We start from the raw sequence: 24,751 nt of genomic DNA on the forward strand, positions 1-24,751 counted from the left end.
AAAAATAGTTTCCTTGAATGACATTCAGCATCAACTGTACTGCACCGTGGCAGCCATTCTAACCCTATTAAATCATCACGAGTGTATTACTTGTGATTGACGGCCAAGGGCGAGCAGCTCAGACAGATTCATTTATGCAGCATTTGCTCCTGGTTAATAACATGATGCTATCACAAGAAAAACAAGTTTCCAAATTGTCATTTGCATGTTCAACCCAAATACAAAAAAGTCTGTGGGGTGCAATGAGTTTAAAAACACAGTTCAACTTTTTTTTTTTTTTTTTTTAATACTTTGCAGCATACAATATAAATGAAAGTCTTCAGTGTGAGGGTTAGCCTTGATGTTTGGCTCCGCAATGGTACACTTTGCCTTCTGCAACAAATGGCTTTAATCCACATAAATTAGAAGAAGTTGCTCAGCAGGAGGCAAAGATTACAGGGATAATGTGCGCAGTGTGTTTTTCGGAAAAGAGAGGAGACGTGAAGAGGCTGAGAGGCTCTGACAAAACAGCTGAGGAAGCAGGAGTGTTTACAGACGCACTGTGAAAGAACTGCAGCTGGGGTAAGGGCCTTTCAGCGGCATGCCAAAAGTTAGCCCTCAACAAAAAGAAGGTAGAAGGAGGAGAAGACCGAATCGAATCGCTGGACGAAGTTAAAGAAAAAAGAGTTCACTGTGGCTAAGGGATTGAACCGTTTGTTCTTTAATAACCTGAAATGATTGTTTGATGTTGTAAAGGATACAGTTTTGTAGATTTCCTGAACAGGAGAGCTGCAGAAGAGGATCCGGAGTTAGAAACCGTCGAGACACGCGGTGGCGCAAATAATATACGCAGTGACGCAAAAAGAAATAAAAGTAAATGCAGCATATAAAACTCAGTTTCTTTGTAATGATGGTGCAAGCCGGTTGCTGATTTATTTACAGCAACAGAGAATCCTTCATCTTGAACCTCAAAGGGCGTTGTATCTACGGCACAGCAGCAAACATTCAAGTTTGGAATTATAAGACTTCATTATTTTAGTCTATAAAATGCAGAAATACAGTACCTGCTTGTTTAGATAAACTCCAGTAAAGCTATAGACCGTAACATCTGTGTGTAGAAGCAGTAGGTGTTAAATGGAAAGCATGACCTCTGTTTCCCCAAGGTATTTGGTGGTGATAGATCTGTTCAGAGCAGCATGGCACCTCTTCTGAATTTACAGTAACCACAGTTTGTGTGCTTTGGCCAGGGATCTCAGTGAAATGCCTCGCCCTCTACCGTGGCTGTTATGACAGGCTTTTTCATATAAGGCCTCTGCGGACAGACGGATCCCGAGGGCAGAGTACATTAAGAGGAGTCATAGGCGCACGGGGGCCGTGAACGTGCTACACAGTACACGGTGTCAGAAATCAGGTTCCAGTGCTGCCGTTAGGTATATAAGGTGCTTGACGTGAGACTGACAGACATCTTTCCCAATTCCATTCCGGTCTTTGTAAAAGTAATTATGCTCTATTTCCCCTTGTAAAGCTACTCATTAGTGCTGACGGGTTTCGCAACGTGAAGCAGAACAGTGAATAGATAGAAAACGCAGAGCTACAAGCGGCTTTTCCTGCCGCACAAAGCGGCGTTTCAATAGGGAATCCTTTGTTCGCTGCGTAAATCCCCACGGCCTCCTGTTTAAGAGCTCAGTGTGTCACTTGAGACTAAACTGCTGCTCTCAAAACAGTGAATCAAATACATGTATTTTTTTTTTTTAAATCCTTGTGGTCCAAGTAGTCTCCTTTAAGAACAATTGCGTTTCTTTATATTTTGTCTTTACAGCACACGACTTTCGAATGAGCTAGTGTACATACTGTACTCTACATGAGAATATCTCCTCTGCCTTCTCCACCTGAGACCTGTCTCCTATTCTTAAATATTTATGTAATCACCTCAAGATGTCTTGTATTTACCCTAATCTTCAGTTTCGTATACCTCTAACAATGAGATGCAGTGTATACACAGCAGAGAGGGAGAGTGGAGAGCAGCAGGGAGAGAGAGGAAGGAGAGAAACCTCTGAATCAACACTATTTCCCTCGGATGGAAAAATGTGGGAGATATTCTGAGCCCCTGGGGTATTTGGTTTGGTGAATGTTTTATTTGAACAGGGCATCTTAGTGGCAAAGCCCGATGTTATGATTTATTAAAAGTGCAGCGTGAAGGGAATTACAACGCGACGGGAGACGGCGCATATGGATGTAACTGTACGTTGATGAACGTATTCAGCGCGTAAAAACATGTGACTGCCCGCCCGAAGGAAGACCGCAAGGACAGTTCAGTCAGATGATCATTTCATGACCATGGTGGATAGTACAGTGACATATTGTAAAAATGATCAAATGAGCCCTTGTTTAACGAGGACGTGTTCAAATAGGTCAACTGAATTCAATTCAACAGTAATAAGTAACTTGCTCTCAGTGAATTTGTTGATGAATCATTTAGTCTGGAAAATGACAGTTATTTAAGTATATTAGTTCTTAGAAGCTTTGTTGTTTTCCTGCCTAAAACCTGAAGATAAAGGAAAACAGAAGAAGAGATAAAAAGCTGGAAACATACAATCTCTGAGTGTGCTTGAATTAAATGATTCATTGATTATCTAATCACTTAAAGACAGATACCTGCACATGAATATGCATAATGTGTAGGCAAGGAAAGAAGGCTTTGGTACTGATGCTTTCTGGTTTCAGTTTGTAGTCAGAGTAGTATTGGCCAATCACATTTGAGCGGGTTTTGCTGATAAACAGTGTGTGTGAAGAGCAAAAGAGGTAGGACGCCCAGTCATATCCTGTCAGCATGCAAGCTAACGCACTGCATTTGTCAAGCAAATAGTGGCTTTGTTTAAGGTTGTCTCTCAACTTCGACTGCATTCTCGTGTCTCAAGTTCCTAGTCATCGGATATCTGCTGGCTACGCCGGTTGCCCGAAACATTCGCTCGTTGCCCCGGAAGAGATCAGATTGTTCATTATCAGAGTAGAAATTTATTTTCTGTCCACCGACTAAGCCGTAAATGAACTCATATTTTACAATCAATTAAATGTTATATTGTGTTATTACGGCGTATTGTAAATATTAAATCATTATTAATCATTCGGTTATTTTAAAGATTGTCAAAGACCGTTTATAGATTCCCAAAACCCAAGGGTTCATATTATGTGTCTGGCCAATACATGTTTGATTAATTAAATTAACATTTTAAAAGTGAAACTAATCTACACACTGAGGAAAGGTTAATAAATCTAAGGTCTACCTGATTTAACACTAAAATAGTGTGTAATGTCACATTATTACATGCTACCAGAAAAATGTTCTAATTAAAGGCGTGACATAAATTTTAATTGTACTGTGCCAAACCTCTAAACCTCTCCCTCTGATAGTAACTTTTCTGTCACAGCGTTCCTGCAAAAAAAATTATATTATCGTTAATCTGTGTTTGAGACCCGTCAGAATCGCAAACACGCCAGTATCTGTGGATTTTAAAATACAGTTGAAATATTTTACTTTATCTGGAGTTCTTTGTACTGCTTCAGTTTGCCTCTCCATTGCCGGCATCCCTGGAAGTAGCCGGCTGGGAGAGGCGACATGGATGCCTGCTCTGAAAGGGCAGCCGCATGCACCACTGCAAATCTTTCACCTTATTAAATATAGATCAATAGTCGGCTTCACCTGTGGGGCAACTCTCACCTGAGCAAATGGCTGATGCTATTTTTGACCTGTTGTTTTGAACAGGAAATTGGGCCGCCATAATGCCATATGTGTTAAATTTAAGTGCGGTGATGATGAGAGCTGACAACAGTTGCTTAAAACGGTCTCTCTCTCTTGATTTTTTTTCCTCCCTTGACGCCCCCTCTCCTCCGTTCTCTCTGCACGTAGCCAGAACATGTCTCTTTGTGCGACGCGTAAAATAGACTTTGGTGTTAAGGCAAGTCTGGGCATTGTGTGGTGATGGCCAAGGCCTGCTGCCTGCCTTATGATAGAGATGTAGGAGGTAGACTTGCCATTCAAGCTGCAGCGCTTGCAAACTCAATACTGAGCTCTCCATTATCTCTTTGTTAAGAAAGCAGTACTGAAAACTGAAATCGCTCAGTAGTTCTGTTTCCTCTTTCTTAAGGCCACTCTGGTCAAATTTCTCAACTCTGATCAAATTAGAAAATTGAGAAAGGTTGATTGTGAGGTTTGTTTGGTCGGTTGCACATGCACTTTCGTAACTTCGATAAATTACGTAGAGGATTTGCTTTCACTATAACATATTGGTTAAAATATTTCAGGATGTAACAGCGGGAACAAAGTGAGACAGCTTCACAAACCTGACAGTGGATACGTCTTTATCCTCGCTGAATGTCAAGCATAAATTAAAGTGTGGGAATAAGCTATGTGGTAGGGCTGCAGTCATGTAGGGTTAGAGATTAGCCAAGAGTTAGATTAGTCAGCAGATACATATGTACGCCTCTGATGATTCATTGCGAAGGGTGAGGTTTTCCTTTATGCAGTAGTTTTTTGTGAGAACCTAATTGCACTATGTCCCTCAGCAGGTGTTGCATTGTTCATCTCAGTGGCCATCTGGGCCTGTAATCCTTTGGAGATGAACACCAGCATTATGTGTATGGGTGTGCGTGTGTGTGTGTGAACTTGTTTGCGTCTTTTTTATTTCATTACAAACGTATGGGACCTTCTGTCCTTGTGAGGCCAGAACCTTACAACAGACGTTCAAGGAAAATATTGTTTACAACAAGCAGGCCCAGTGACGATGGACAAAAGAGAGTCTTAATCCTTGTAGAGTTTGCTTAGTGCAGGTTAGGGTTAACCAGTCTTGAAAAACAATCATAAAAGGACAGAATGTGGGTATTTTGTCCAATCAGTCTTTTTGCAGTTGCTGCTAGCATTTTTTTTAAATTTAAGCCTCATTTTTTATAGTATGATTCTCAATCTAACATTAAAATATGACTGGTATATCTAAAAATATCCATATTTCTGGTGTTACATTGTTGATGTGTGATCTGCACATTCTTGTTCATTACCTTATTGCTCCTGATAGTTGCTTAGCAGTTCGACTAAGTGGCTGAGCGTGGGCAAGACTTCTATCTGGGTATGAGACAGCTCCTCTGCTGTTGAACCTGTCACATACTATAGGAAGGCTGACTGGCGAGCACTTCTCAGCACTTCTTAAGCTAACATGCAGAATGTGCGATGTGGCGTTAACTTCCTGGATCCAAGCCAACCAAAGATTTGGCTTTGGCTCCTGTGCACAGCCAACCTCTTGGGGTTGCGGTTTCATACGCCGCGCCTTTAGTGGCCACTTGACTATTAACAATACATGTAATAAACACTGTATAGCTAACTTTAGCCCTCTGTGTATATCTTAATGTACTACGGTTGGTGTGCAGCATTTCCCGTCGCCGGTCTCTCTGCCTGCCCTTCCTCCTCGTTTGTCCTGGCGGAATTGTAAATGACTGGTGGGTGTTGAGGATGATCACATGTGACAGCTAATGCGTGGGGTTGCTGGCAACATGTGTTAGCGCCAGTGTACATTAACCTACATTCAGAGTGAAGCCTTTTTGAATCACGGGGGAAAGAAAAAGGTCATCTTTTGAATAAGATATTTTTTGGCACGTTTCATTTCTCTGTAATCACAGGCTTAGTTCGTGTAGTTCTTGAGGTTTCTTGAGGTTTTAATGCCAACTTATTGTGTGCTTTAATCTTATTGACTAGACCATTTTTGCACACAAGAAGGTCAGTGTAAACAGGAGTTGGCTGCTAACTGTTACTGGAAAGTGGAGAACAGAGGTAAGGAGTGTGTGGTGAGGAGGTGGCTCAGGTCAGGGCTGATCCCTTAAAGATAATCTCCCTGTCTAGGGATTTGTTTTTCTCATTTGTCCTAGGGCCTCTAAGCTGAGTTTGGAGGTCACTTCCTGTACAAGCAATGGGACCCAAATCTGGCTATAGACATATTTGTTGTAAGTAGCCAGGTAATGCATGAAGTCAGTGGGAGAGCACCAAGTAAGCGGTAAATAGAGCTGAAACATGAACACCCCACGAGGTCAGGTCTGGAGTTCATCCATGCCACTGAAATCAAAGGATTTGGTTCGGCAACAAAACCAGTTTTTGCAGCGTTGCTTTGAAGTGGTCCATTTGTGTTTTTCTTCGTGGCAGTTAGTTAGATTAGAGTTAGTTTTGAGTCATGTTTCGCAAAAGTGGTGAAAACAGGTGCCCTTTTGTGTATTTAGTTAGATTTAGGCCAACTACCGTGCTTGTTTTTGTTGTTATCACATAGGTTTATGTTCAAAAGGGAAATGTGATTTAAGAGAGTGAGCTGGTATTTTATGTTCCTTCGCCTTGTTGAACATTTTGTGTTTATCACTGACCTCTTGTTTGCATTGTTTCTCGATTTCCCATGTCTGGAAATCAACCCGTTGCCCGACCATGTATTTCTAAGCATGTCAGCCAAATTGTGTTCCCGGTTGTTTTATGGCTGCTTCTGTTCCCGGTCCAAAGGATCTTGAAAACACTGTGCTAAAAACAGAAACTTAGGGGATCAGTAGCAGATCAGTATGAGGAGCACATGAGGAACGCAAGTTCTCCAAGGCACAAACGGGACTTTTCTCATAGTTAGTCAAAACAGTGCTGCAGGACCTGATGAGGAGTTTTTTCAAAGCTTCCTGCATACATGAATAACCGAGTTGTTTTACGAGGAGGAATTGAGCTCAGTAAAAGCTGTTATTGTATTGCTTTGTTTGACAATGTGTAATATTTTGTGCATTGTTGTTCAGTATTAGTGCAGACCGCTAAATCGTTTTTTGATCGTTAGAATTAAAAGACTGTATGAGGCAGGCATCAGAAAGTAAAATTTTATTTCACTGATCCTTTTGGATCCATCATTTACTCTCTTGCTCACTAGACCACCAGGAAGCCGACAAAGTCTAACTTTTCTTTTAAAGTTATCAAAAAGAAATGTCCTTGTGTGTTAGCGTTGTACAGTTTAAAGTTGGTTCTGGTTCTACGTCTTCTCCCACGGTCCTCACTCCCTCACCATAAACTTGCCAAGTCAGTTCCAATGAACAGGAAGGCTGTTGTTTTCACCAAATTATTTGATGTCAGTTTGGTGACAATTTGCCAGAGGAAGGAGAGACGAGCAAAAAGAAAACACGGCCACATTCGATATTTACTTTTATTACACTGAACAATGCTATCCCAGATTTTCCTCACAATTTGGAGGCCTTTTGCATTGCGCTATATTTTACAAGTTCATCCACTTCAGTTTTGAAAAATATCTCTTTTAAAAAAAAGTGGAAAAAGTTTTCAAGAGAAGCAGCCCAAAGTTCTGCTCAGCCTTGTACATATACATTATTTCTAAAGCTGAGATGCAAGATCCATCTAAATTGAGTTCCTTGCAGTACTGGAGATCTTTGTGTGGTACTCTGTGAACTCTGTGGACTCGCATGGTCAAACTGAATGAGTGGGAGTCTTGACCCTATAAGCTGTATAGGAACTGTTTTCTTGCTGTGGCATTGTGTAAAAAAGCTGAATTTTAATATGTCTCCGCTAAAGTTTGAGTTTTAACGCGCAGTTTGAAAAAGTATGAAAAACAAGATGTAGCAAAGTTCTTGAAGAGCGCACCAACGCTCAGAGAAAGTACAAGTATGTCATGTAACAATGACTGAAGCTTCGGGCACGCAGCGGTGGCGTCCCTTACCTAATTTTATACTTTTATATGGATGTGATAAGTCCGTCGGCATGAATTACGGGAGTTTCCAGCCATGATAATCCTCCCCACCACATAATAACACCCTGACACATCTTCCTGGGATCCGTGCCTCTGTTCTCTATCACTTTGCCAAAATATCTCAGGTGATTAATTTTATTTGCTCTGTGTGACGGTGAGCGATTTAGGTTAACTGGTCAACAGCTCATGCTAGTTAAAACCAGTTATATTCCTTCTGCCTCAAAGGTATCTAGGTATCTGTAAGGCCCTTCGGCCCTTCAGCTGCAGCTGCATACTAAGAGAAAGGTTAAGGTTCAGCCGCCGTGTGATTATGAAAGATGTTTATTGTTGTTTATGGAATCTGAAGACAGGTACAGCTTCAGACATGTTGGGTACAAACTGGATACTGTGTAGATCAGAATGATAGCGGTATCTGCCCATAGACCCAGCCAGTATGAACTCCCCAAAGAGGGCTGACTTGACTTGTCTCATTTCTTTGTTTACAGTCAAAACAGTCCATTTATAGGAGGAAGATAATCGCGATTCGCCGTTATGAGGAAGGTCACTCAAAGTTTGTAGGCATACAGTAAGGGATTGGAGTGGAGACAACATGACAGATTGGAATTTAAAACAAGGAATGCAATCACAGCCTGGACGCCAGATTCCCTCAGACAGCAAATTTGCCATTTCTGTGCTAAACATACATTTGATTTGAAAGTGAAATCGCCACATATATCATGTAGTTTGAGACTTTATCAATTTTACCAAAAATTTTTTTATATATATAGGCAAAATTATACACACAGAGAGGGAAACTTACTATTTCTGCTAACTGGAATGCAATGCAACAGTATGTATAACATCTCAAGGTAATGATTATGTTTGTCTAAACCAAAAGTAGCAGTAAGCCAGAGTAGATTATACCGTAACCTTAACACAAGTGTAACACAAGCTCGTCATGGAGGAAATCTCATATTTCTGTATGCTCAGGTACTCTGCCCAATGCCAGGGTCACCTTCACCGGGAAAAATAAATCCCTGGTGGCTCTCTAACACTACCCATAAGACCTCTCTCCCTTTGAGAGGCGGTGAGTGGGTGTCAACCTAATGTTTATACTGTCTGCTCACGGTTATATAAGCCATTTTGTCCTCTTTCTAACTAATCTACCTTTACCTTCCCTCCATGCCAAGTTGTGCGTTACATAAATATTCTTTGAACTGGTCTAGCTTAAGGTTTTTTAGCATGCCAGGGTGTGTATTACATAAATATTGGAGGCCAGACTGTAGAGAGGTGCTGCACCATGGAAGCTGTTTTTTTTTTTTTTAAAAAGAAAGAGTCAAGGATGCTTCTCTTTCATGAAGGGCAGGTTCAGGGAGGCTGTGGCACTTAATCTGAACTATCCCTGTGATAACAGCCTCTAGAATGAACCAGTCAGCGTGTCTACTCACACACACACACACACACACACACACTTATCTATACAGTGGGCGGCTGGCTCTACAGCAGTGTAAACAAAGTATTGTACATGTGTGTGTGTGTGTGTGTGTGTGGTAGACAGTGTTACATGCGTGATGAGGACATTGTTTTTCTATACAACACAGTCCTCTCTGTGGTTCAGCTGCTTGTTTACTGACGCTGCGGCGCTAATGTACTTATGTGGGTCACAGGGTTCATTCTTAACTATGAAGGCTTGCCGTCGTCCATCATGCAGCCGTCTCACCCCTAATTATTCACCCGTAATAATGTTATCTTGATAAACCCAGAATAACGACGGTCCAACTTCAACTTCCTTTGTCTCTCTAATTTGTCAGTTTTCTTAGTTTCTATAGCAACTAATTGTTCTTTTTATGCACCGCTAGGATGACTGCTGACCTTTTCCTGTGAACCATATTGACCTATTTATGGTTAATGGAGATTACGTGCTCAGACCTAATAAAAGTCTCAGAGAGAAAGAGAAAGAGAGAAAGAGAGAGAGAGAGAGAGAGAGAGAGAGAGAGAGAGAGTGAGTATTTGTATAGCTGCAGTCATTATTGAGGGTATTTTTCTAGATGCTTGTAACTAACTGTCCTTTCCGGTCTTAGCTTTCAGTGATTTAGCATTCCTGCTGCAGCTGAGAGAGTGTGGAAGTATTTGAACCATTTAAAAAATGCTCCCAGTGTGACATCCAAATTACATGTAAGAGGCCAACATGAGCCCAAACATCTGTCCTGTGGTTTGCACAGTTTGTTGGGCACTGCTTCGACTTTTCCTTTCCCGTCGTAATTTCATTAATATCTTCCCTAAGCTGCCCCGATGGCCTGATAATGAGCGAAGAGGGCAGCAGTAGTTGGCAGAAGATACACATTTCTGTTTGTACATTTTGGTGGGAAGAAACAGTCACTGTGTACTCACACTCATCTGTACCCTCATGGGAAATAAACAGCAACTAAATCAGTTGTTAGCTTTGTGTGTTATCTTTAAAGATGAAAGGACACTGAAAACAATGAAACCACTGCCCTGGGGTTTCTGTAGGAAGGGAAAAAAAGCAACTGGAGCGAAGAATGAGACCTTTGATCTGTGCAGCCAGTCCCATTGAGTTAGTCTGAGACTGTACCCAGAAATAGAGAAGACAGGGGTCAAGAAAAAAAAAAAAAAAAAAAGTCTCAGACTCAGTTCACAGAAGCTGCCGACACACACATGCAAAACTGTGTAATTATTATACAAAAGGATTTTAGATGGATATCGGCTGGGGTGTTAAATTGCAAAAAATTTAAATAAATATTTCTTTGCAACAAGTCAACATTAAATTAGCTTCTCCTGCGTTCTGGCTCTGTGTCTTCAGTATGAGATGAAGAGTGACACAAAGCTGCATGAAGTAACAGCTAGCTTTAAAAAGAGGTTACAAACAAGTGGTGCATCAGCATTTAAACCTTCATTGAAAGAGACATAAATTGCGACCTCAGAATATTTTAAGGTATGAAAATGACAAGCCAAACAAAAAGGAAAATCATTTGCTGTGTCCCAGTGGTCAAAGACACACACCACTTAACCGCAATGTCCCAATTTGGATTTCATCAGTGACCCTTGTTGCATCTCATTCCTATGTTTTCTTGTCTTTATTTTTTGCATGTAGTGTACGCTGCAATCTAACGTCTCTGCTGAGAAATCCGGATTTGGGAATGTCTGGTCGCCTGTGTTTAGTTTTGGGCTACTGGCAGCCGTTGGTGCACAGTCACTGCAGCCTGGCTTGTCTGTTCTGGTTTCATAAGCAGAGAGAGCGAATGACCTATATACTTCTCTGAGGGAGGGGAAGTCACCTTCGTTGGTGGACCAGCAGGCAGGCTGGCTGGCACACAGCGACAAGGTTTTAATGTGCGGCACTATTAAAGGGTTGACCACTGACTCGATATTAGAGGCATACTTTAGAGGGACCTCTCACACGCTGCTCGTGTTGTTCTTGGCCGTAAAACTTTCTGAGGCTGTTATTTTTGGCTCGTGTCGTCTTCTTCCTCACGCAGCTCGGTGATGGTGCGAAAAGGCCAACGTATGGGAGAATATCCAGCGCAATAGCATGCTAAGTAAGACATCTCTACATGGCTTGGATTTGTGTGCGCACACATACACACATTAACATCAGCTGAAACCGTGGGGCCCTGTGCCAGAAAGATCAAGTCAGACAAACACCTCACCAGAGACTCCTCTAAGCGTCCTAACAAATTGAATGTGTGTGTAGATGGACAAGAGGGAATTAGATCAGTGGTCCTGATTGTATCTGAGTGTGCTGTTGCTGTACCCCTTTCCATCTAGTCCCCTGGAGGAAATGTGTGTGCATGAGAGAGAGCGAGCGCGAGAGAGGAAGGCAGAGGGGAGGTGGAGAGAGAAAGGTTCGCAGCTGGTTTGATTAAGGATGTACGGAGAATGTTAACCAGACAATCACCTTGCATGTTATTGATTGAGATGGAAGAGAGGTAATTAGCACAGAAAAGAAGGGGAGGCTGAGGCCACTTTCAATGTTTTGATACAAGGTGTTCTCTCTTTGTACCCATCTACATGTTGTGTTCTTTGCGTGTGTTGCGTGCATGTCGGCATGAACATTTTTAAAATCAGATCAAAGCCTCTACTGTATATCCTAATTTTTCCTTAGGAGCAGAACTGACCTTTAATGTGTGGAGTTTTTATCATATTATGCGATTGTTGATTATCAAACGCTCTTATTCTATTTACATGTAGCATATATAAGGACTATGTTATAAAATACTGGGTTCGCCAGGTTCGCTCACATCGTTGCTCTACATTTAAATACGCCTCTATAAGTACCTGGATTCATAATGGGTTAGACGCAGTTCATTAGTTTGGACCCTTGACTTTAAACACCATAACCGACATGGTCTTCTTTGCAGGAATAGTTAAATGCAACTCCTAACTACATCTCCCGCTACATCAGTTAGAACATAGTGCTCATCCTGGGCTTTAATGGTCGTGTAATTGTAGGAATCAGTCAGTGGTGAAATAAGTGAATGATGCCAAAGTCAACAACGGCTTGGATCAGGCAGAAATGCAGCAGACTGTTATCAGTTCTGTTGCCTTGCCTGTTCGTCGTCGCAGAGTCAATACAAACAACATGCCATGTTACTTACTGTACAGCACTTGTCAGTACTGATTCACTCAGATCTTTGACCCTAAACTGGTTCATACTATTAAACAGTAAGATTCTTTAACTCCAACATGGTCTTTGTTATTTTAGTTCATCTCTCAACACTTTTTCCACTGCTTCACATTTCAAGCCAGGGAAGGGGGCAAGTGTTTTGAATCCTACTTTAAATTTGGCATCCTGCTCCGTGTCTCTCTGCTTATTGAATTTAAATAATCTCCTCTATAATTCTGTCAGTGTCATCTCTGTAAGCCTGGTGAAGCTATAAATCAGGGGAGTGCAAAGCCCTCTCTTGGTTGGCAGACATCTTTATGGCTTGCCACATTGTGCTGCTACTGTCAGTGGGTCGTAAAACCCGGGAATGTTACACTATGTGTATCAGGCTGTAATGTAGTTAGGAAGGGGACAGTCAGGCCTGGCTTTGTTGTTGACTTTTAAAAAATTCTTTGTTAATTTATGTGTGGTCTGAAAACTATTTTGTGTGTCCCTTCAGCTCACCACTGAGACAACCGTCCTCGACTGCCAAAGTGTGCCTGGTTTGTGGAGACGAAGCATCAGGCTGTCACTACGGTGTTGTGACATGCGGGAGCTGCAAAGTGTTCTTCAAACGAGCTGTGGAAGGTATGACAGTATGCTATGTTCAAACAAGATGTCACTGGTTAGGGGTTTCTGCGTTAGCCGATGGAGCTCAGCACACCACAGGTTAAGAAAACACAGGTAAATGAAGCAAGCACTGTCAAGACATGGGGCCTGTTCAGACTTTGCCTTAAGATCCAAACTGGGCTATCCGATCGCAAGTGGCCAGCGTAAATTGGCATTGAGATCGCATTTGTGAGCTTCGATCTCTGACCACATTTGGAGGTGAACTGGGACGCATGTGTCCGCATTCCTTTGGTAGTGTAAACGCAATGCGTCCCAAGTCACATTAGAGACCTCTTATAATCAACAGGGGTGCTCCTGCGTCAATGGAGTTTTGCCTCACTCATTCAGACAAAAACATACGGCTGCCATTATAAATGATCGCCTAAAAAGGAACCTGAGTAAGAATTTACAAATGAAAGTCTTTAATACGAGTACACAAATGTGATTCTGTGTTAATTATTGATGCAGTCATGTTGATGTACCAGGAGCCGTGTATGGTTAAGTTACGTATTTCCTCAATTACTGGAGCCTCTATTTATCTTTATTACCGGAGATTACAGTGCGCATGGAAACTTCCAGAGATGGAGTTACAATCAGAGTTTTGTGAAGGTCTAACTAATGTCATGGCCCGAGATCAATGAACAATAACTTAACGTGTGAAGCTGAGTCATGATGCACACACAAAAAACAGCGGTAGAGATCCATTACAGACGGGAGCTGTTGAAATGTCGGGACGGAGATCGGATCTGGAGACGCATGTTTAACGCCAGGTCTGAACACGCGTACCTAAATCTGGCCACTTGTGATCGGACGGCCCAGATCGGATCTTAATGCAAGGTCTGAACACGGCCCATGAGTGCTGCATATATATATATATATATATATATATATATATATATATATATATATATATATAAAAAAAAAACAACAACAAACAAATCGAGAAAAATATTTACCAACTCGACGGCACATGGGAATTAAAAGACACAGACCAACACCAGCACCCAGACAAATGCTACAAGCTGGACACGGATAAGTTACAGAAATTGGTAAAGAGTTGAATCTAGGTAGAGAGCCATTACCTCTTGGACATCCCTGATGTCAGGCAACATACTCATTAGTGTTTCTGCAGTTGCAGCACATTTCTTTGTGCAGCATCATTCATTTTCAGATTGGCAAATATGTTTCTTGATGTTTGTGTTAACTCTTGGCCCAGATGTATTTTTTATTTACAGTAAGGTTAGATTATCCCAAACGATAGTCTCATGGTTGTTTCACCGAATATCAAATTATTTAAAACAATATTACCTGAACTGCAACCTTCAGACTTATTGGCAGACATTACGCTCCATTTATTAAGACTAGTTCGGGGGAAGGCTTTATGCCAAGTGTGATTTCCAAGCTTAAAGCTTTCCCCCACAGGGAAATATTAATCAGACATTTCACATTACTTTTCTGCTGATAGAACAGAGAGAAGATCACATGATGGCAGGCAGTGGAAAAATTTTCTTTCCATAAGCAACACACGTTTGGATGAATTATTAACCAACTGTTTAAGGCTTTTATTATTTATAATGTTTTGTTGTGGTATAAAGTGAACTATTTATTTTCTCCAAAAGAAAATTAAAATGACAATAAAACAGGCATTACATTATAGACTGTGACCATGCTGAGTGACACATCGGTAAAAAATAAAATAAATAAATGCAGTAGGTTTCCAGCAGCAGCAGCAGCTCTCTATGTTATATTTAGCTTGAGGAAATTCAGCAGCAGTTGTAATGTGCTTTTCATGTTGTGCCTGTTGCCTCCAGCTTTGTCCTAACTCATTTAGATGAGTGTTTGAATGTTCAACACACTTTCACACAGCCAGTGCAGGCAAAAAACACACACAAAAAAAAAAATCCAGGCAAACAAGACGGCTACCCAGACATCAGGCCTCGAGGTGATTTCCTGACCATTTGAGGAATTGCACTCATTTCCAATCAAATCACGCCTTAATTTGATGATATTTACACACTGTCATTACGGAGACCTGAAACCCGATTATGTGTCTGGGGTTATCGAATCAGACATGCCGTTGCTCTTGCTTCAAGCCTGCCCGACAGAGAGTTGGTGGCAGACTTTGCATGCGAGTGGTATTCAGATGAGGCTATGGACAGTGCTAATGTTTCTGTGTATTAAAGAACTAAAACTATGTAGTTAAATGATTCAAAAGCTACGTTTTCAACCCAGCTGTAATCACTCCCAGTAGAAATTCTAATTTTACTGTTTACATGGACGCCAAACAAAATGATCGGTTGTATAATCTGCCAGACATAACAGAAGAAGAAGAATTTTTCTATTCCCCAACTTCATTGACAATCATAAATGCATGCAACAGAGGCTCAAGACCAAGACAGACACATGCTGTCAACTGGGCTCAGTGTACACTGATCAGGCATAACATTATGACCCAATTCCTAATTCTGTGTAGGTCTCCCTTGTGCCTCCAAAACAGTTTGGGATTTAGTGCCAATCAAGGAGTGTCATTGCTATGGGGTGAGGGTGTCTGGTCTGGTCTAGGTGGGTGGTACATGTCTAAGTAACATCCACACGAATGCCAGGATCCAAAAGTTTCCCAGCAGAAAATTATATTGTCACAAGATGATCAATGTTACTCACATCTCCTGTCAGTAGTTTTAATGTTGTGGCTGATTGGTGCGTATCTCAGTCTCCTCCTGATTCCGTACGGCCAAACCACTGCAACTGTGCAGACTATAAAAAGTTGCCCATACGGTGGTGTGATGTCATCAAGGTTGCATGCAACGTGTGAGCTGTTACCTTACTTGACCCGACCACAGCTGCTGCTGAGGTGGAAAGAGAGAGAGAGAGAGAGAGAGAGAGAGAGGTAAGGTGGAGTGAGGCAAAAGATGAAAATAGTGAGAGGAGGATTTTGCACAGTGAAGAGAGATAGAGGACAGTGAAACAGATACAGAGAGGGAGGAGGAGGGGGGAGAAGGACAAAGGAAAAAGTCAGACACAGACAGAGAGATAAAGAGAGGAGGAGCCGAGAGAGGGAGTAAGTAACAGGGAGAGGGATGGAAAGTGATGTGTCAGCAGTTTGAGCCGGAGAGGTGTAAGTTAGGACGTGAGGAGACGTTGTACTCCTCCTCTCTCCCAGCATTTCCTCCTCCTTCTCCTCCTCCTCCTCCTCTTTTTTCTCTCAAAGTTAAAAACTTGAGCTTGGCAGGAGAGATATATATAAGAAGACTGCAGAGAGTGGGCATCTGTACAAGGGGAATAATCCAGCCCATGCTTAATTTCTTTTGGCAAGGCCCGCCTCGGGGGACACAACTTTTCAGTCGGCTGTAGCTCATTAGACGACTAACTGGCTCACGGCCCTTTACTACAGGGCTAGTTAGCATTCTGCAGTCATCAACAAATCAGATGAAATCCTCCGATTGTGGAGGGTCTCCTTTCTCTTTTATCCAAGTCACACAAGTCATTGTCAGATAGCGTTTTTTTGTTTTTTTTACATCACTGGAACTTGGCTCGGTTATTCTTTGAAGTCCACATTTTAGGTTTACATTTAGACCATCTGTTTGGAAGTTCTATTGGCCACATGGGCCTTTCACTGTCCAAATCTGTTCACTTACAGTCCTCCTCAAGAGGACAAATATTCATTCCACTTAATTTTGTTATATCTACCAGAAGGCACTGCCAACTGTACACTATAAAGCTCATAACCGTGGCCTTGTGAAATATATATAAATAATAAATTGAGTACTCTCTGGCTGCGAGTTTGTCAAAATGCCCTAAATTTTAGTCTTTAGTCTCATTCACAAGACAGCACGGACTTATTTACTAAAAAAATAACATACTTCCACCTGCTCTCCTATTCACAAGTCCTCCAGTTTATCTAATACAGTATGACTGTTCTTGTTATGCTCACATGTTGTATCTACTGTTCAAATCTGTCAAGTTTTTGCACAGTCAACTAACGGAGACGAGGGGTAATCATTTTTATGAAGATTACAACGTTGACAACTGCATCGCTATTGTTGACTCAACTGTCATGTTCGAACACGCAGCGAATTTATTCAAGTTCTTCAGTATACGTTGCTTATCCTGCGCTGCTGAAAACAACCTACTGACACAGACCAGCAGTTTGTAAATATGTGTCATCATTCCTAATGAAATGTGGAAATAGCTGAATGCATTCATATGTGCTTCTCTCCTGCATCCTCTCCACTAAAGACAAGTTTGTTGATACAAGACAGCTGCACTCAATAAACGACTCCATGTGGAGCATATTTGAAGAGTTCAGCGCCAGCTTATTATTCACATGTCATCAGTGGCTTGGCATGTCTGCTTTTCGTAACTTTACCAGGCCCTGCTTTTAGCTCGTTGGCTGTTTTTGCTGTGCTCTTCTTGAACTGAGAGGTTTACATTAGACGTGAAACATTAAGGCCTCATTATGTTCCTCGCTCCGACTGGGTCGCCGTTACCATGGCGCTCGCGTCAATCTGAAAACCTATTCTTTGTCTGAGGTCGTCCGAGGACACGGGCTGCACAGTTTCTGTTTTAACTGGCAGCTCTGCCATCCAATCACATGTCTGCGAAGGCCTCCCTCCGGTGCTTTCATGAAAGAGTCAGGTTGTGTGTGCAAGAAGCTCATGTAACCACGGATGTGTTGGAGCCTATTTAACAGTGTGAACGCAGCTCTCCAACACATGTCTCGCATCAGACATCCTTTGATCAGAAACTGAATAAAGCAAAAAAACTAAAACATAACCACAGGCACAAAACAGTAAAGGTAATCAAGGTATGCAACATGGGGTAGGAAATCTGTCTGCAAAGTATACTGTTTGTGACCCACACTGCTAAACTGCCATTTATGTAGTTCAGTCTCTTAGTTCAGTCTAGATATATTTTAAACATACATAGGAGTTTTATGCTCTAATAATATAAATACACCAATCAGGCATAACATTATGACCACATGCCTTATATTGTGTAGGTCTCCCTTGTGCCTCCAAAACAGTTGTGACTCATCAGAGAATGGACATGGTCCTTCTGAGGGTGTCCTGTGGCGTTTGGCAACAGGATGTTGTTAGTGGGGGGCCTTTGGGTCCTGTGGGTTGAAGGGAGGGGCCGCTGTGGATCAGGCTTGTTCCAGTGCATCCCACACATACTCGGATCTAGTGAATTTGGAGGTCAGGTCAACACCTTGTGCTGTTTTTCATGTTTTTTTTAGTTGTTCCTAAACCGTTTTTGGGTGTGTGTCTGTGTCAGGCTGCATCCTGCTGGGGATGGCTGGGGGTGGGGGTGCCTGTTCTGGTCTAGGTGGGTGGTACATGTCTAACTAACATCCACGTGAATGCCAAGTCCAAAAGTTTCCCAGCGGAACATTGTATTGTCGCAAGATAGTCAATATTATTTTACTTCACCTGTCAGTGGTTTTAATATTGTGGCTGATTGGTGTATATAATATTGGTTACGGATTCTCAGTCATCCAGGTCATGGTATATCCAAAAATGCTGAAGAAAGAGAAGTTTCAGTCAAGTATTGCGCAGTCTAGTTTTCGGAAAGTACTCACTATACACAAGGATTATAACTATGTTTGCTTCAGGATTTTTCAGTTAATTGTAAATAGTAGAACTCTTTTCTACCCACGGCCCCACCACTCTAGATGTATCCAATTTACAATAAAGTCAAATGGAAAAAGCAGAATATCATCATGGTCTAGAACCTACAAGATTTTGCTGATAAATGACTTCAATAATCCGTTTAATAAATTGTTGATTGTTTTATAATTAACTGATTAAACATTGCAATGTAGAGTACACACAGCTGCGTCCCTACATATAAACCCTTTTATTAAGTAACACACACAGCATGTTTGGCGCACGTGTGATGATATAACTCCAACTACTTCCTCCCCGGCAGAGGCTGACCTGTGTGTCTCTCCGGTGGATATAATCTGACCTCCATCTCTTCCTGCTCCCTGGTGACACCTTTGTTCTTTGACATTAGTGTGGGTTACACCTTTTGTGTTCAACCAAATAAGCAGTGCCAATCTGATGAGCTTTATCAGTGTCCTCACATGTGCTTTATTTTTTTATTTTTTTTTTTAAAGACGCACTGCTGGGAGAGCGTTGTGAGATTATGTTATGATCAAGCGGCAACCCTTAGGGCTAGGAAGTATCATAGACTGCAGTTCCTCTAATGGCCACTTGAGGCAGGCTCCAAAAGTGTGTCAATCGCCATAGAAACTCGGTGTTAAAATGGAAAACACCACAGCAGAAATAATCACAGAGGGTTTGTTCATCTTTATAAGTAGTCAATGATTATGATGTACCACATCATATTAGTTGCTCTTATTCTGTCCATAAAAACACTTACAACTCAGAATTGCCTACAACTACTGCATATTTTCCTTTCTTAGGCATTCAAGTAATATATATCAGTGGACAGAAAACAGGAAAGTTCCGCTGTAAGATTATTCTCTGAAAGCACTTACACTTCATCTAAAAAAAAAGCCAGAGGTGTTTTTATCTCTAGTTATAAGATAATAGTTGTAGATGAGACTGCTCCTGTAACATTTACCATTACAGGCTTTTTTGTGCATTAAACGTGTCCAAAAACCACGTGGAGCCCTAAACGAGGGCATAATGCATTTTATTAGCACATTATTACAGAAGAGGCGACTTGGGCCTCTATTAACATCCTATATTAACTTTTGCAGCCTCTGTTTATAATGATCCAGACAGGGAAACTTAATTGTGTAGAGCCCCATCCAACACAGCTGTTTGTGTGTTGTCCAAAGAACAAGAGTAGCATTTCAAGGCAGTGATTTGCATACTGCTGGCCCTGCGGTAACAACAATTACATCTCAGAGAGCCCTGTTTTTTGGTAGTTTGGTATTTTTTTTTTTTTTGTCTTTAATTTTTGGTTACATAAATACCCATGAAGGATGATTACAGAATTGACCGAATGCTTTCAGAGTAGATAATTAAATGACACCGATCCATGAGGGCATTCTTTCTTTGCCATCTCTACAGTACTGGCTCGCAGCTTAAGAAATATTCGTCCACTGCCAGATCATGGTATTGCTATTGATGTGGATCACCTACTGTAGCTGAGATGCTGTTTTCACAAGTGGGAGCCTCACCACTTGTGTCTAGTGGTTATATAAATATGTCAGGTTAAAAGCTGTATTTTAGCAAAGCCCTGAAGTCCGTCTGCCCTTTGTTTGGAAAGCTGAAATATTGTATTTGCCCCAGTAGCCAGAGGCAGATTAAACTTGTTTAAGTGCTGTCACCGTATTTGCTTTTCAGAAGAATGTCCTCATAACTGACGTGTGTTGGACCTCACAGACGACAGAGAATACTCAGCAGGTCGTTGCCAGATTGTGAGATCATTAGCTAAAAGTAGACATGAGTGAACGCCATTAAAGAGCTTTTGTTGGCTTCCATGTAGTGGACAATGCTGACAGCTGAACCAGCAGTGTTAGTATCTAAGGAATATTAATCTTGTTATCACAGAATATTGCATGAATAGAATTAGGCATTTTTAAAATGTTTTTACAGTAAAAACTAGTGATGACTAATGATTTCTTTGATAAGATGCACATGGAGTCATAAAATAACTTGTTTTGTACAAGACAAAAGGAGAACTTGTTTGGTTGAATTTGATAGTTGTTTTCCAAGGTAAGATTAGCACTTGCTGGGTTGATGAGAAAATGCACATATTCAGAGGTTAACATGGCGTGCACACACAGCACACAAACAAAATCTCTTGCTTTCGGACACACACACAGTTGCATGCATTTCTACCATTGGACCACGACTTTGGCTGTCTCATAACGTGCATTTCACTCTACAATTATTAACAAGATTCATGGGAATGAGCAAAACAGTTGACAGGAAGGCTCTCGAGTTTTCAGAATTGCCATTTGGTCTGGCCTATCCATGCGCGAGTGTGTGTGTTTGCGCAAAGGGGGGGTAGGGAAGGGGATGGCTGCGTTGTGTTTCCTGTGTCGCAGTTTACTGTTTTTTAGAGCAAGAAAAATGGGCTTATGTAACGGTCATGTGATTTAGCCAGAAATAGTGGTGGGGCTACAGCTGCTGCCTCTCCTCCTGCAGCTCGGTTCCTTGGCTTTTGGCAGCAGCCAGACAGACACACTGCGCACTACTCCTGCTAGCTCAGAAAACAACTTCTGCTCAGTCCTACACACAAACACAAATACTGTTCTGTAGATTCAACAAAGGCAATGCACAGAATGTAGTTGTTGGAGGAAAACTGCATGCAAACAACAAGCAAGCTCCCACACTAAAAACATTTGCAGCCTGGGCTGGAAATCCACACGACTCTAAAGAATCCAACAACACGAAACAAACATGCTGGAAATCGCAGATCAATGTGCACCGATGCGCAAACAGGAGCATGTTCACAACCATATACACATTTGGAAGATGTACATACAATTTTAATAAAAAGCCTTATACTGGGGTCACTGGGGTCACAATGCCACACTGTACCACTCCATCTGGGCCGCGCTGTGATTTCTATGTGTGTATTTCTTTGTGGAAGCAGATACAACATTTGCACTTTTTTTTTTTTTTAATTGCCAAGTGGAGCAGCTTTGGCTGTGTGTGTGTGTGTGTGTGCGCGCGTGCGCGCTTGAGAGTGAGAGAGTGAATGACTGTATGTGTGCGTGAGCATGAGCCTGTCTGTGTGTGGGCGTATGGTGCTCTGAGGCTGGCGGACGTGTGGAAAAAAGGAGGGATGGAGGAGCAGGCGTAGAGAAGGAGAAGAGTGGAGGAGGAGAGGAGCTGTACAGTGAAGAGCTAGTGGAGCGGAAGGAAGCTCTCTGAAATGGGAGATCATTGGGTTTAGCTAAGGGCTAGGCAGGAGGCAGGAGGGATTCTCACCATGTTAGCATCACTGTCAGGAATGGTCTAGCTGCAGCCAGTGTCCTGGTTCCAGCGAATTCTAATACCCTCTCGCTTTTTTCCGCATAACACACTATTAGTCAAATGTTGTGGAAGGTGAGAGGGGAATAATCACAATTTCAATCATTTTCACAGTGATGATCAAGAAATGTAGATCTCTGATATCGCTACACGTCACAGCTTTCGTTGCTGACCTACATTACCAACAGTCCCCGACAGACATTTTACATTGGAATCATTTAGTGCTGTCCATGTAATCAATTCAGTGCGGTCTCCAATATGTACAAATCTGTTGTCATTGCTGCATGCTGAGTGACTTCCATCGCCCTCTTCTTTTTTCAAAATCTTTTTAAAAATATCACAGCTCTGCAAGCTGCATATGTGGTTGTTGTCGAACTGACACAGCGTCTTGTCTTCTTGTAGGTCAACACAACTACCTGTGTGCCGGGAGAAACGACTGTATCATCGACAAGATCCGTAGGAAAAACTGTCCAGCGTGTCGTGTACGGAAGTGTCTCCAGGCCGGGATGAACCTGGGAGGTGAGGACTCACAGCCTCATTACAGATTCGCCTTGTCACGTGTCTCTGATGTGGCATTTGAGTTTGTCTCTCTCTGCTTATAAGAAACGAGAGATATGGAAAAACAGCTCTTGCCGTAGTCACTGGAGGCCCCAGGATGCTGAGTCATAGGATGTTTGTGTGTATATAGTATATCTGAGTATAATATGCATAATGCAGCTACAGTAGGTGTGGATCCACAGTACTATATACGGCGCCAGCTGACAACGCCTGCAGACAAGTTACAGTATTGTGTTTTGAGGAAAGGCGACACTTTAGTTTAGAACAATGTGGTGGAGAGAAAATTGAAATGTATTTGTTTATTGCCACTAGCATATTCCAGTGCAGGGCTGCAGTGCCATACACAAAGCTAAAAGCACACTTGATAGGTTTCAGTTGATTACAGTGATTGAAGCCACAAATGATATTCAATTTTATCCTTTCCTCAAAAGAAAACCAAGAACATAAACACATAGAAAGTTTCAACTTTGCCTGAATTCCACTAAACCTTGATTTTATCTATTCAACTATGGAGTAAAATATAAGCATAGTGAAAAGATAGAGCGAATTTCAGCACCTTGATCAGATTCTTTGCCCTTATTTATATTACTACTGTATTTACAATACTGGTCTATGAAATCTCAGATGTCCTTTGGAAACACATTAAAACTTTCTGCTGTCATGTCAAATTAAAGTTATTCTGTATAGCACAAGAAAAGATTAGCTTTATAGGGCCCAACACAGCAACAAGCCTGCTATAGGTAATTAAATTGTTTCCAGTGCTTAATGGGTTTGGCGTCTGATGAGCCACCCAAAAGTTCCTTACTTTTGAAAAGTAGTAACCCTTTAGCAGTGATTTATTGGGGGATTAAAATCATTTATTTTGAATGTAATTTAGACCTTAGTGATGGAAACATCTCTGAATGTTCTTAATCCCCGTGGAAATTTCCTGCAGTGGAAATGCATCTAAGGCAAATGCTGCGGAGTCTCGACAACAGCTTTTTAAATGAAACGACAGTGATGATGAGATTCATCAAACACGACAATTTGTCTTGTGGCGCCAAGTTTCCACGGAAAGTTCTCTCAGAAGATAAAAACAATCATTTACTTTAGCTATGTAACAGTTCCAACTGTAAAAGACCTACTATCAACATATTTGGAGGGATTTCTGTGCCGCCAAACATGTCGTTTGAACTAATGTCAACAATCAGAAATGGTATGGCCACTTGAAGTGAAGTCCTCCAACGCATAACTGCGACCTTTCCTTAACACACTCCTGTGTTAAGGAAAGGATCATCTTTTGTTTACATTTGGTTCAAGGCCTGTGGCTTTAAATGGCAGATACAATACCTGGAGCTCCAAGGTTTATCTTGGGGCTGGTCCATACATCTGACAGTACAATGAAAAAATAAATAAATAAATAAATGCATGGGCTGAAAATGGGAAGATCAGTTCCATGAACAAGACCCTAAAGATACATTTTTGAATTTGTGAAAGCATACTTTTTTCATGGACAGTTTGTCTCAGTTGTATAAATTTTTTGACAACAAAACAAAATGAAATGGATTTATTGAGTGGCTATAGAATATTAACAGAGGCTGGTTTGTTTTGCTTTGATATCATCACTCTCTGAAAGCATACAAAATGACTATGCACAGAGAAGATGGGTGGGTGCCAGTAATAAACTCCCTCACAGGGTTATAAAAGCCTATGCGGGGATGCTGAAGTGAAGGTGGATCTCCTGAAACGTTATATGAGGAGAAGCGGCGCCTGCAATGAAGTGCAGTCTGAAGCGGTGAAGCAAAGCAACAAAATAGACACAACATAATCAGTTTAAGTAGAAGCACAGTGTCACTCAGTCAGTCATGTAAAACATCGTCTCTAGTCTCAAACAAACTTACACCAAGCTCAGCACAGAAGAGAGACGAAGGGAGCGAGTGGCACCAAAAACATCACGAACACCATCTCCATACAGCGTCTGACACCACTTGTATCTGAAAGAGCGCTACCCGATCCTCAGCTGACGTATGGTGACCCTCTGTCAATGCACTTCCAACAACTGGCCATGAGCAAACAATATTAACCCCAACAATCCATCACGTGTCAGTCGACACGCACATCCACTTAACAACAGCCAATTATTTACATATTAAACATGTAGTAAACACGTCTCTTTCCAGCGAAGAGCTATGCGGTACTCAAAAGCAGCAGATGACCATGAGTCATGAATAAAAGCTGAAGGTTGCCAATGAGTGCGGCTGTATTTTTGAGCA

General features: G+C 41.6%; 1 protein-coding gene across 1 annotated transcript in view; it reads left to right on the forward strand.

Annotated features, from left to right (window-relative positions):
* Positions 1-24,751, forward strand: part of nr3c2 (nuclear receptor subfamily 3, group C, member 2) — a 69,681-nt gene that overhangs the window by 26,284 nt on the left and 18,646 nt on the right. Inside the window, exons 3-4 of the mRNA XM_084567426.1 lie at positions 12,836-12,963; positions 22,344-22,460. Coding sequence (XP_084423552.1) covers positions 12,836-12,963; positions 22,344-22,460 — 245 coding nt within the window. The remainder of the gene's footprint in view (positions 1-12,835; positions 12,964-22,343; positions 22,461-24,751) is intronic.

Source organism: Chelon labrosus, assembly GCF_963514085.1.
Source record: "Chelon labrosus genome assembly, chromosome: 2".
Classification (NCBI taxonomy): domain Eukaryota; kingdom Metazoa; phylum Chordata; class Actinopteri; order Mugiliformes; family Mugilidae; genus Chelon; species Chelon labrosus.